The sequence below is a fragment of the Neolamprologus multifasciatus genome, chromosome 3 (genome assembly GCF_963576455.1).
Source record: "Neolamprologus multifasciatus chromosome 3, fNeoMul1.2, whole genome shotgun sequence".
NCBI lineage: Eukaryota > Metazoa > Chordata > Actinopteri > Cichliformes > Cichlidae > Neolamprologus > Neolamprologus multifasciatus.
Window position 1 is genome coordinate 34,992,413 of NC_140441.1, and position 14,439 is coordinate 35,006,851.

Genomic DNA, 14,439 nt, shown 5'->3' on the forward strand with positions numbered 1-14,439 from the left:
GGAGTGGCCTAGCCAGTCTCCAGACCTCAACCCCATAGAAAATCTGTGGCGGGAGTTGAAAGTCCGTGTTGCTCGGCGACAGCCCCAAAACATCACTGCTCTTGAGAAGATCTGCATGGAGGAATGGGCCAAAATACCAGCTACTGTGTGTGCAAACCTGGTAAAGACCTATAGTAAACGTTTGACCTCTGTTATTGCCAACAAAGGTTATGTTACAAAGTATTGAGTTGTATTTTTGTTATTGACCAAATACTTATTTTCCACCCTGATTTACGAATAAATTCTTTACAAATCCTACCATGTGAATTCATGGATTTTTTTTTTTTCACATTCTGTCTCTCACAGTTGAAGTGTACCTCTGGTGCAAATTACTGACCTCTGTCATCATTTTAAGTGGGGGAACTTGCACAATCGGTGGCTGACTAAATACTTTTTTGCCCCACTGTATAGCAACCCCACCGCCCGCCTTATTTAATCTATTCATGTATTTTAAATCGGATCCATTCAAACAGAAATCTATTCCTTTATCGACATTGAACCAAGTTTCAGTGATGGCTATAACACTGAAGGGGCGAGAAAATTGTTGCAAGTAGTCCTTAATGAAATCAAAATTAGAGTACATATTTCTGCTGTTAAAGTGAATTAATGAGAGCTTCCCGTCTAGGTTGATTTTTTTTTTTCATATTGTTCCTGTGTGAAATAATTACAATTTTTAACAAAAGAAGAAAGAAAATTACTTTCAGAATCTATTTCTGGGTCTATTATATTATACTCCTTATATTCACAATCTAGATCAATTACTTTCTGTTGGAGAATTGATTTCAATGTGTCCATGTCATTTCCTGGTGTAATTAGAGATGTTGGTGTATTTATCATTTGATTGTCATTAGAGTTATATATTGCCTCGATACATTAGTGTCAGTTGTACTTGTCCAGATCCTCCATGTTCCTCACTATCAGTACTTTTGCCTCTTCTGGTGTCCCGTTTAGCTTAATGAAAATCTTGCAGTTTGTTACCCATGTATGTTGTATTTTACCGTTCTTCTTCAGTTGCCTTGCCTTCCTCGCGATGTCTGCGTTTTTTCGTGTCAGATGCTCATTAATGAAAACGTCCGTGCCTTTCAGTTTGCGTCCTTGTTTCAGCAGTGCGACCTTGTTCTTCCGATTGACGAATCTCATAATGACGGCCGGCAGTCTGTCACTCCTCCTGGGCAGTGGGTGACATGCTTCTACGTGCTCCAGGTCCATCTCTCTATATCCTGATATCACACTTAACTGAAACCAAACTTTTTTTTTTTATTCCGCCTGTTCCGTTTGGTTCTTTTGCCATCAGAATTATTTTCTAAAGGCCAAGAAAGATGCCCAATGGATTTACTTTACCAAATGGACCATCCCGGCCTTGCCATATTGGTCTATTTGATTGATCTTTGTTTTTATTGTTTATTTTATTTTATTGTCACTTGCTACACACACAGACATGACTGGGGGAAGGAAAAGAGAGAAAGAAAGAGAGGTAGGGTAAGAAAAACAGTGGGGAAGAGGAACGGTGATAAAGGGCAAAAAACAAAAACCAAGAAAACAAACAGACAAAAATACATATATCGATCACATGGATCACCTGTTGAGAAAGAAAAAAGAGAAAACAAGCAAAAACGAGAGCAATATAATAAACAACATCATCGCGATGATCTATGTGAATATAACAGTAAATACTAAATGTTAAACATTATTGTGCAGCATGTAAGATTGACAGCGCACAGTGTGCTTTGAGGTAGGAGCCAAAAAGGGTGTAGATTGTGTGTGTGAGCACCCGTGTGTGCACCTGTGTGCATGAACGCGCTTGTATTCAAAAGGTTCCTTCATGTAATGATCTGCTAGAGGGTGTGAGGAGCCACAGCCCCGTCCTCCAGGGCATGAAGCAGGTATGGAGGAGATCCAGGCTCCAGACATCCAGAGGCCCTCAGAACACAAGAGACCAAGGAAGACCAACAGAGGGGCAGCCGAGCCACTGTCCCAGAAAGAGCTGAGGAGAGTCCCAGATGAGGGGTCACTCAGCAGCCGCGGAGCAGAAGCCAGGGGGGGTTGCAGTGACGTGCCCGTGAGCTCCGCCGGCAGCCAGCTGTGCCAGAGTGACCAAGCCCCAGGCCCAGGGGCCAAGGGCACCCCACCCCCCTGAAGGGGCCCAGTGGGCTCGCTTGGGTGCAACAAACAACAAAACTGCTATGCTTCTACCATGACATCGCATTCAGTCATTAATTTATAATTTATTTATTATGTCTAATATCATGAATTTTTCCACTCTCCTGAATATTTCCTGAGCATGGGATATGTGTGGGTTCAAAGTGCATTTTAAGTCTAAGTTACCTCTAGACCAGGGATGTTACAGTGCCCAAAGCGATGACTAGTTCACTGGTACATCATATGGAAGCCAACAGCACCCTAACCCTAATAAATATTTCTGATCTTGTAACAGAGTATGAGAAGGTTAAATTGATGCAGGTGCTTCAACTAAAAGTCCACACTAGTGTGGGTTAGGTCCCATAACTGGTTGTTAAAAACCTCACTATACTATATCAAAGTGAGACAAAGATAGAGCGATATCAAAATCTATGAATCCCACGGGTGTGTGTCTCCATCGCTATGATTGTTTCCAAGGTCTTACTACTGACTATGGGTAGGTTTCAAATCAATTTTAACTTTAATAATGCAATATTGATTCATTAAAATCGTGAATCAAATTTTAAACATACATGTCTTTTGCCAGAAATGTCAGAATCTCAGTTTAAACCTGACTACAACAACCACGAAACATGGTTTCCGCAAGAAGACGTAAACACAAAGCACGGACCCAACGTATCAGAATCAGTGAGGTGTTGGCTTTCACACCCAGCCGTTGGGGCTGAAAGCCGAAACCTTACAGATTCTGATGTGTTGGCTTCGTGTTTGTGTTTTTTTTGCACCAGATTCTGAAGCTTCAAGTTTCTTCACTCTCCAACCAAAATTGACTGAACCAGCAGCAAAAGAAGATCCAAAGTAAGCTTCATATAAATATCATCATGAATTCCCTCTTACTGTTTGGCTTCCACCATTTTAAAAATCACAGTAACTAATTACTGATTACTTCCCTGAAAAAGTAATCCCATTACTTTACTGATTACTTATTTTCAAAAGTAATTAATTACTTAGTTATTTTTTAAAAACACGATTTACAACCTGAATAGGTGATAAATAGATCTTTCAGCCCAAGTCTACTTTTTCTGCATAATCCATCATTCAAAATGTAATCAAATGGAAACATCTCTTTTTAAAACTTGTTTTATTAGTTTTAATCTTTTAAAAAATGTAATTATATGCAACATTCTCTGACTGGAAGAAATTTGTTTAACATTTAAACCTATTTTTTGCACATTTGAGCACATAAAACAACAAATTTTTTGTGTTTACACTCAGTCTTTCAAATAGATGCAAGTAAAACACAGCAGAAAATAAAGTCAAAGACTAGCGGTCCTGTTGCCGCTGACTAGTTTTTTTTCCCCTTCCCATTTTTTGTTGCCAATGATATTTGTGGTGTGAATGTTTCATAATCAACAGGAGGCAGGTTCACCATAACCACACACATCCAGACTCAGACATCATGTTACACGATACAGTCCACAGTAGCTATATGCTCCAAGTGAAGCTGAAGAAAGCATCTTCGTGGTTCAGAGGTTTCTCAGCAGAGGAGGATTTAGCTGAAACAGCTGAAGCCCTGTGTGGTTTTTACAACAACGACAACAACAACAACAAAAAACCCCCACCAGTTTTGTTAACAGATGTAGAATTTTGCTGGAGCACAGCTCTTTACAGTTTATGTTTACATGAATTTCTAAATTAGTATAAAACATCAGAAACAAAGAAAATCTTGTGCATAATAAGGCAGAATACTTTTTTATGCGTCTTTCAAACATTAAAAATGACACCTCAGAAATAAAATCTCAAAAGAAATTTAAACAAAACTTTATTTAAACATTAGGAACACAAAGCAAACACTAAAACTAAACCTAAACAATGATCAAACAGAACAAGAGGATACTGAACCTTAACCATCATGAAATGTATGATCATGGTTTCACATTTTAATAATGAGGTGATAAACTTAACTATTGCAGAAAGCACGTTCAAAAGTTGATTAATTCTGAGATCAGAAACCTTAGCCCCTTTTTCCATTAGTACCTACTTGGATCAACTTGGCACAATTTGCCAAGGTTTTCCATCTGGTACCAGGTCACAGTACATGGGATCAGGTAATTTTTTAGTACCTGCTTGCTCGGCTGCTCCATGTGATCCGAGCAGGTACTAAAATGTGACGTCGTCATACTGCATGCCACCGATTGGCTGGTCAGTAGTGTCATTCAATGAGTCATGAGAAAGTCTCCTTCATGAAAATTAAAACTGCCATTTTTGAAACCCAGTTGTTACCCAAAAAAAACAAAAACGGAGAAGCAGGTAAATCCCAGCTTCGAAATCAACCGTTTTTGTAGGTTTCATGTTGCGTATTAATTACACTGCGGGACGAGTGCTATGACAACAACCACTCACATTAGATAGTACCGGATTGTAGTGGAAAACCAGTCAAGTTGTGGCAAGTCGATCCGAGTAGCTACTAATTTCAAAAGAGGCTTTTGAGTGTTTGTTCCAAAACAGCTGATCAGAGTAGAGAAAGGAAGCCATCATTAATGGAGCTCCAATATCACAATTCACCATGGCAACAGGTAAATAAAGAGCAGTGCCTCCATATGTCAGTCCTGACCACGAGGCTAATTTACAAAAACAAAAAACAAAAATGGCAGGACCACTCACAGCTGTCCAACATTTTCTAAGCATGAAACTTTAATCAGTATGGATTTTCATGTGTCTCTTTACGTGTCCGAGATGACTGAATCTTTTCCCACAGATGCTACAGGAATACGGTTTCTCACCAGTGTGAATTCTTAAATGACGTTGCAACTCATAGTTCTCTCTGAATCCTTTCCCACAGGTGCTGCAAAGATACGGCTTCTCACCTGTATGAATTTTTAAGTGATAATACAAATGTGCACGCCGACTGAATCTTTTCCCACAGACGGTACAAATATGGGGCCTCTCACCTGTGTGAATCCTTACATGGGACTCAAAATGTGATTTATAGGAAAATCTTTTTCCACAAGTGCTACAAGGATATGGTTTCTCACCTGTGTAACAGTTACCATGATTTTTCAAAGCTGATATCTGACGGAATTGTTTCCCACAGGTGCTACAAGAATACGGTTTCTCACCTGTGTGAATTCTGAGATGTGCATTCAGGTGGCATTTAAACTGAAAATGTTTTCCACAGACGTCACATTTCAGAGACTTTTTCCTTGTGTCAGTTTTACTTTGACTCTCTGAAACAGCAGGGTTGTCTACTCTCTGACTGTGACTTCCGTTGCTGTGATGTCTCCTCTTCTTCAGCTCTGCATTTCTAGTTGATCCTGAGTCCACATGCTGGCTTGCTTTCTGATCTTGGCCCTCTGCTTCAGGAGAGCTGTGAGAAAGGAGATGCTCACCGTTTGCTTCTGATTCAGTGTGTGCACTTTCCTCATAAGCGGCTGTCACCATGAAGGCATCAGTCTCCTGCTTCAGTCCAAGCTGCTCTCCCTCCTGACTGCTGCAGAGTTCCTCCTGTTCCTCTTTAATCTGTAGAGGCTGTGGGTCCTCCTCAGTCAGACTGGAGTTTCTTTCTTGGATACAGACCTGTTGGTCTGTAAGAACCTCCTCCTTCTCAATGACATGTTGCTGTTGGAGGTCTGAAAAGACAAATGAAGGGGGTAGGGATGACAGAAAAACAAACATTTGAGAAAATATGTTCTGATCTGAAACATTAACAGGTCTCTACACAGTGAGAATGTGTCTCACATATACAAGTGAAATTTAAAGTGTACAAAATTTGACAAATTATTTGAGCACTGATGCAAGTGACCTTTTAGTTCTGGCACTCTTATTAGTAGAATGATCTCTTTCTGTTTACAATGTGAAAACTTTGTCACTGAGTGTTATAGTTTTAATGTGGAAAGGTCTTAATCTTGGGTAAGTAAGCAAGAGTTTCTCTGCGTTTCTGTGTAAAGAAGTAAACAAATGAACCAATCACAAACAAGCTTTTTCTGATTGGTGGAGTCAGGTCAGACAACTATTTAAATGTGACTTAGTGACACACAGTCACACCTGTCCATCCAATAAAAGATGGCTGATCTTTTTACTGAGTAATCTGACATTTTCTAGATTCTTTTAAGATGGCGCCGGTGAGGTCGGCTGCCGTCACGACTGCTCTGACCACCTTTTCTTTGTTTTTGTTCTTTAAGTTAGTTTTCAGCGTTTCTAAATCGGCAAAATCATCACCATTGGGTACATTAGGTATGACAGTGACACTCTTGTTTCTATTGGTATACAATGTACTCACAATTCGAAGTTTTTAACTCCGGATCCGAGCTGGCCGAGTGAGATCTTGAGGGGGAACAAAGGACGCGACGCGAAGCGCGGCCTCGAGGGAAACGAGCCGGCGTCAGGAACAGGCTGAGAGCTCGTGCACACCGCACACCTCTGCCTAGCATCCTGCTCGCCAACGTCCAGTCACTGGAGAACAAGCTTGATGACCTCAGGGCCAGGATAAAGTTCCAGAGAGACATTCGGGACTGCAATCTCCTCTGCTTCACCGAGACATGGCTGAACCCAGCGGTGCCGGACCACGCCATCCAGCCGGCCGAGTTCTTCTCGGTTCACCGCATGGACAGGACACGGGACTCGGGGAAGTCAAGGGGAGGCGGCGTGTGTTTAATGGTGAACAACAATTGGTGCAACAGTGCGAACGTTGTTCCTCTCACACGCTCCTGCACACCAAATCTGGAACTACTGTCCATCATGTGTTGTCCTTTTTATCTACCTCGAGAGTTTACATCGGTCATTATAAGTGCCGTTTATATTCCACCACAAGCGGACACGGTCACCGCCTTATGCGAGCTGCATGAGGCACTCACACAGCACCAGACACAACACCGGGACGCTGCGCTTATTGTAACGGGGGACTTTAATAGTGCCAACCTCAAACGCGCAGCGCCGAACTTTTATCAACATATCACCTGCCCCACCAGAGGTGAAAGGACACTGGACCACTGCTACACTACGGTCAAGGACGGCTACAAGGCACAATCCCGCCCTCCGTTTGGCAAATCCGATCACGCCGCCATCTTCCTCATGCCAAAATACAAACAAAGGCTGAAACGGGAAGTTCCGGTTCAGAGGAAGGTCGCGCGCTGGACGGATCAATCGGTGGCCACGTTACAGGACGCACTCGACGACGCAGACTGGGACATGTTCAGAAACAGCTCCGACGATGATGTCAACGTGTTTACGGAAGCGGTTGTGGGATTTATCGGGAAACTAGCGGATGATACCGTGGAGACAAAGACTATCACAACGTTTCCCAACCAGAAGCCGTGGGTGGATAAAACCATCCGCGACGCTCTGAGATCCCGCACCGCTGCCTACAACACGGGACTCATGACGGGGTACATGGACCTGTACAAAGCCGCGTCATATAACGTGCGGAAGGCGGTGAAAGAGGCGAAGCAGCGCTACGGGAGGAAACTAGAGTCACAACTCCAACAGAGTGACTCTAGGAGCCTGTGGCGGGGACTACGGAAAATAACGGATTATAAAGCACCAACAACCGGTATGACGAACACGGCCGTGACTCTGGCAGATGAGCTGAACACTTTCTATGCTCGCTTCGAGGCTGCAGCTAAGGACTCCAACGATGCTAGTGCTAGCGGCGCTAACGGCTGCAGACAGGAAGATACTGCCAGCACCGGAAATGTGCTCGTCATCTCCGAGCATGAAGTAAGGAGAGCCTTCAAGAGAGTGAACACCAGGAAAGCAGCAGGACCAGACGGCATCCCAGGTCGTATCCTCAGAGACTGCGCATACCAGCTAGCTCCTGTGTTCACTGAGATATTCAACATCTCTTTATCTCAGTCGGTGATCCCCACATGCTTCAAAGAGTCCATCATTGTTCCTGTCCCAAAGAAACCCCACCCTGCTTCTCTCAATGACTATCGCCCTGTAGCCCTCACCTCAGTAGTGATGAAGTGCTTTGAACGCCTGGTCAGAGACTTCATCATTTCTTCACTACCAGACACACTGGACCCACTACAGTTCGCTTACCGTCCAAATCGTTCCACAGACGATGCCATCTCTCATCTCCTCCACACATCACTTACTCACTTGGACACTAGAAGGGGGAATTATGTTAAAATGCTCTTCATAGACTACAGCTCTGCATTTAATACCATAATTCCCTCCACACTCACCACCAAGCTGGAGCATCTGGGACTCAGCTCATCTATGTGTCAGTGGATCTCCAACTTCCTAACTGGCAGACCACAGGCAGTAAGGATGGGCGGACATGTCTCAGCCTCCACCACTCTCAGCACTGGAGCCCCCCAGGGGTGTGTTCTGAGCCCCCTGCTGTACTCCCTGTACACATATGACTGTGTGGCCACTACCAGCTCCACCACCATCATCAAGTTTGCTGACGACACCGTCGTGGTGGGCCTGATCTCTGACAACAACGAGACGCCCTACCTGAAGGAGATTAGGAATCTGGAGAACTGGTGCCAGAGGAACAACCTCCTTCTAAACGTCAGTAAGACAAAGGAGTTGATAGTGGACTTCAGCACTAAGCAGGAGAGGAACTACCAGACCCCCGTCATCAACGAGTGCCCAGTGGAGAGAGTGGACAGCTTCAAATACCTCGGAGTTCACATCACGCAGGACCTGTCATGGTCCTGTCACATCAACACCGTGGTGAAAAAGGCCTGTCAGCGTCTCTACCACCTCAGACGCTTGAGAGACTTCCGACTGCCCCCCAAGGTGCTCAGGAACTTTTACTCCTGCACCATAGAGAGCATCCTGACGGGAAACATCTTAACCTGGTTCGGGAACAGCACCATGCAGGACAGACGAGCTCTACAGAGGGTTGTGCGTTCAGCTGAGCGCACCATCCGCTCAGAGCTCCCTGACCTGCACTCAATCTACAGCAGGCGGTGCTGGACCAAGGCCAGGAAGATCGTGAAGGACCTCAGCCACCCCAACAACGGACTGTTCTCTCTGTTGAGGTCAGGAAAGCGATTCCGCTCCCTGAAGACCAACACAGAGAGACTGAGGAGGAGCTTCTTCCCGCAGGCGATACGGTCTCTCAATCACACCACCACACAGTACTGACCCACACATATAGTTCTTACACACACACTGGACATTCTGGACATTGTTTTCACTTCATCACTTTAAGCATATTTGCACAACACTGGACATTATATTCATTATATTATATTCATTATATTATACTCATTTCCAGTTAATATTTGTACAGCTGCTGTTATTGTGTGTATATATATTTATATTTCTCATACATTCTTATATATGTTTATATATGTCTATACTGTGTATTTTGTTGTACAGTTATCTTATTTTCAACTTTAATTTATATATTTTATCTTATTCTTTCCCAGTTAAATTACCCTTCATTCTAATTTGTGTTGTACAGTTATCTCATTCTTAACTTAATTTTTTATATTTTATTTTATTTTATTTTATTCCTTCCTGGTTAAATTTACCCCTTTTTTATTTTCATATTTATTTATTTATTTCCTATCTTATTCATAGCCCTTTTTTTTAAGGTCACGAGCAGTTGTCCAAGCATTTCACTGCATATCGTACTGTGTATGACTGTGTATGTGACAAATAAACTTTGATTTGATTTTGATTTGATTTGATTTTCGCCTCACACATAGTCTGTCTCACTCCCTTGGGTTGGAAGTGTATGTATAGTGATTATGCTGTAACACACTGCTCCTACATATGTTTCTATTGCAGGTCTGTTTCTAGTTGAAAATGTGTGTGAAACACTCACATTTAAATCATTCAACACATCAGTGTGCTGCAAAGTGCACAAAAATCAAAGAATTTTGTGTTGAGGATTAGTCCAGTTACTCAGTGAATTGTTGCAGTCCTAGTATAGATCGTGATAGTTAGAAAATTCATTTGGTCTCACAGGAAAAATCCTTAGTTTGTTTACCTTGAAGGTAGGGATCATTTTGTCTACAGTGATGCTAATTAATTACACAACACCATGATGCTGTGTGGCATCTCACAAGGGTCAAATCACAGGGCCCTCTTATTGAATCTACATATGGTTCCTTTTTGTGAAATCTTTCAGGAGTTAGTTGATAAGTTGTCTTATCACAGCTATGCTGATGATACCCAGATTTATTTGACTTTGTCATTATGTTTGTGTCCTAAAAATGTAAACAACACAACAAAGATTACCTCCAATCCATCCATTCTCTTCCACTTATTGGGGCTGTGGGAATTTGCAGCCTATCCCAATTGATCTTTCTCAGTACACTTAAGTAATCACTTCCTCCAAACCATCAACATGTCTTTTAGAACCCAGTTCTACAAGACTGCTTAAAGAAGTCCTAACATTAATTTGTGTTTCAATCTTAAATATGATCAGCCTATCACTACTAGTCAGTTATGTACCACAGGGCTTCAAATTAGCGGTAGTTAAGCTGTTACTTAAAAACCCATATACTTTACCTAGCTGTCTTAACTAATTGTAGGCTGATCTCCAACCCACTTTTAATCTAAAAAAAAAAAAATCTTGAAAGAGTAGTTGTAACAGCTTACTGATCATCTGCAAAGGAATGGCTTATTTGAAGAGTTTCAGTCAGGTTTCAGAGCTCATCGCTGTACAGAAACAGCTTCAGTGAAGGTTACAAATGATCTTCTTATGGCCTCTGACAGTGGACTCATCTCTGTGCTTGTCCTGCTAGACTTGACTGCGGTGTTTGATCAATTAGAGCATGTTGCAAGTATTAAAGGTACTGCACTGTGGTGGTTTGGTTTAATAGACTCCAAGTTGTTCATGTAAATTGGGAGTCCTCTTTATACATTAAGGTTAATAATAGACTTCCACGGGGTTCCCTGATAGAAATATTGGATTTACATTATACATTCTTCACAATCCGACAAGTACAGTGCAACGGATGATATCCTGTGCAACAGAGTTTATGTTGAATAAGGGTTTACTTATTTATTATATTGAATTACCATGTTCTACTTCATTTTTATATTATTCTTGTAATTATATTTAAATTTTATATAACTTTTTGTTTCTGACACCGCAAAGAGTGCTCTTAATTTCATTGTACATGTTACAATGACAATAATGATATTCGGATTTTTATCCTTAGTTATGCTGCAATAGGTCAAGGCTGCGTTTCCTCTTTACTAACCTGTTTTACTCATTGTGTTTTTATACAACTCACAGAATTTAATTCATATTCATTTCTGGCTCTCTTCCACAGCATGTCCTTGTCCTGTCTTCCTCCCCTCACCCCACCCAGTCGGAGCAGATGGCTGCCCCTCCCTAAGCCTGTATCTACAGGAGGTTTCTTCCTGTTAAAAGGGAGTTTCTCCTCCTCTCTCCACTCTTGCCAAAGTGCTTGCTCATAGGGGCTCATATGATTGTTGGGTTTTTCTCTGTAAGGTGCTTTTAGAGCCATAAATATGGATTATACAGAGATCACGTTTAGTGCAAATCCTGTTGTCATTTATTTTCTGTTATAATCATTGGGCGAGTTTGATTACAGTTTAACATTATTGTGAAATTGTGAGTTTAATTTTAAATAAGTAAAAAAGAAAATGATTAATATAGCACCTTTCTGGACAGAGTCACAAAGTGCTACTGAGGCCACAGTTGTTAAACTTAGAGGGAGAGAGTTCCACAGTGGCAAAGCTCTATCACCCTTAGTTCTCATCCTTGTGTGTTGTATAGCAAGTAGGCCCTGATCAGGGAATCTCAGTGACCTGCTAGGGACACAGGGCTGTAGAAGATCAGAAATATGTGCTGGTACCATATGTGTTGGATCAAGGACACATCTAAAAAGTGCAGGAAACCAGCCCTCGACACCTGTGACTTAGAGGATCTGGTCAAAGCATAGCTGCAGTGTTTTGCACAACCTGCAGACGATCCAGGGAAACTTTGCTTAGACACATAAACAACTGAATGTCATCACCATAACAGTGACAGAAAATGTCCTCAAAGGAGCCCATTATATGCTGGCGGGGGAGAAGATATATTTAACAATAAAGCACCCAAAACCAAATTTTGAGGGACACCATAAGTAAGGGAGGTAGAGGATAACCTAAAATCAAAAACCACCACAGAAAAACCACAGGCGATGTAGATAGAACCACTCCAAGGCAGTTCTAGATACACCAACCCAATAGTTAAGCCTTTCAAGCAGGATGTGGTGGTAAACGGTGTCAAATGCCGACGTGAGGTCCAACATCAACAAAACAAAGCATTTTCCTGCATCGTTACTCATCAAAATGATACTAGAGACCGTAAGAAGAGCTGTGTCCATGGGATGAACTCTACAAGAGCCAAACAGAAACCTATCAAAAATGCATTGTTTATCCAGAACTGTTATAAGTTGCTTAGTCACAACCCTTTCTAGAAACCTAGCAATTAATGGTAATTTAGAGATTGGCCTGTACATCGTGAGGCATCATAGAGGATCAGATGGATAGCAAAGCCAGGGGATCATACACCAAGACAGCCAGTACATCGTTGACACAAAGTGAGAACAGCAGGGCAGAGAAGAATAACACAAAAGTAGAGTGGGGCAAACTGCACCCGGCGGCGGCAGAGCCAAACACAGGCACCATCATACTGAAAGTCATGAAAGCGTTACTTCATGTTAAGCATTATCAGAAAATACACTGAAAGGATAGAAGGATCACAGATGAACAGAACAATACAGTGTCACTGCACTTGCCGTGTTTAGTCAAAATAAGATGAAGAAGTTGTAAATGGAGATATTTTGATCATCATCTTTTGTATTTGCATTTTTGTAAATAAAGATTGTTGTAAAAAAAAAGAAATTCAGTTTTGCATGAGTTACTTTTTAAACAGTGCTTCAAGTATGACACAGATACTAAATCTACTGCCATGACAAGTACTATATGAATAAAAAAAATGAACTGTATGGATTGATTGGCCAGGAGTTGTTGGGTCAGCCTGTCATGTGACCGATTATGAGCGGGTCTATTTCACATAGCATCATTTATTGATGGAGGCAGCACAGCCCGCTAAGAATGACTGAGCCTATTAACATCACTAACATGTGGCACATTTAGACATCATACTTTGCTTCAGTGAACAGAAACTTTATCCACTGATTGTTTTCTTGCTTTTGCTGCAGATGTAAAGACATTAATTACAGCAGTATTTGTAATGTGGACAGCTTTTGTTCTGATGCTCTAGAGAGTCACTGTGTGTGTTCACTTTGAGGTTCTCATGGAGAATAAATGCAATAAACAGTTGGTGTGGACGCTCATCTTCATTAATGTTAGTCAGCAGACAGTTTTCACCCTGTCTCATTAAGAGTGTGTGTGCTCTTCCTGAACTATCACCGTTTGCTCCTCTGAATTCATCACCAAAGTAACAGCTTCCTGCTCTCAGCTAACATCAGCTTAGAGAAATCCTGGAGAAGCTGATAAACTTTCAGATTTATCAGCAATCAACCAAACACTGAAGAATCTGAGCTTGAACAGCACAGAGTTAAAAACATGTCCATACCTATGATGTGTGAGTTTCTGTCGGGTTTCCGGCTGATATCCAGCAGTCTGTGCTGACGGTTGATCTCCTCATACTGGACGATGGTTTTTTGAACCTCTGAGAAGATTTCTTCACAAACAGCAGTTAGTCTCTCCTTGATGAACTCTCTCAGATACTGAACTGAACTCATTGCTGCTTCCGCTGAGCGGATCGATACAAGCATCGATGAAGCGATACCGACGTTGGTATCAGATCCTCACTAACGTGACGGTTCTGTGTCGAGGCTGCTAAATGTGAGCCGATAAACCCGATAAAACCGATTAACCCGAGTCCAGACAGATTTTTGTGAAGCGTTATTGAGGCGCTTGTTGATGACATATGTGATGACGTCGAAGTCCCGGGAGCCGGCCGTACCACGTGAAAAACGAACCTTTTTTTTAAACAAAACTTTATTGACTGTAATGTATTACACTAAAAATTTTCTAACTGACCAGGGACGTGTAGAGGGGAGGTGGAAGCGGCTTGACCACCTGCCCCTTTCCTGATCAGTGCCCAAAGAACCCTTGTCTTGAGGCATTTATTTATTTATTTATTTAATTAATTAATTATTAATATGTGTGTGTGAGTCTTGTCTGTGCCCCTCAACAATAATATTTAACTATTAATAACAACTTTGCTAAATAAAATGATCCGGTTTGCATCAGTCACATGACTACCATTAACCAATGCTCGTCTTTGACGGCAGAGCGCGCTACGAGCCG

At 41.9% G+C, this 14,439-nt stretch overlaps 1 protein-coding gene across 2 annotated transcripts in view; it reads right to left on the reverse strand.

Annotated features, from left to right (window-relative positions):
* Positions 1-482: 482 nt before the first annotated feature.
* The window catches only part of LOC146522792 (uncharacterized), a 49,734-nt gene continuing 35,777 nt past the window's right edge, over positions 483-14,439 (reverse strand). Inside the window, exons 1-2 of one of the 2 annotated variants that reach the window (XM_085153306.1) lie at positions 13,700-13,983; positions 484-5,804 (exon numbers count right to left, since the gene is read on the reverse strand). In XM_085153306.1, coding sequence (XP_085009432.1) covers positions 4,870-5,804; positions 13,700-13,901 — 1,137 coding nt within the window. In that variant the 5' untranslated portion in view covers positions 13,902-13,983 and the 3' untranslated portion in view covers positions 484-4,869. Of the gene's footprint in view, positions 5,805-13,699; positions 13,984-14,439 lie in introns of those variants that run through there. The other variant, XM_085153314.1, reaches the window with a different exon arrangement.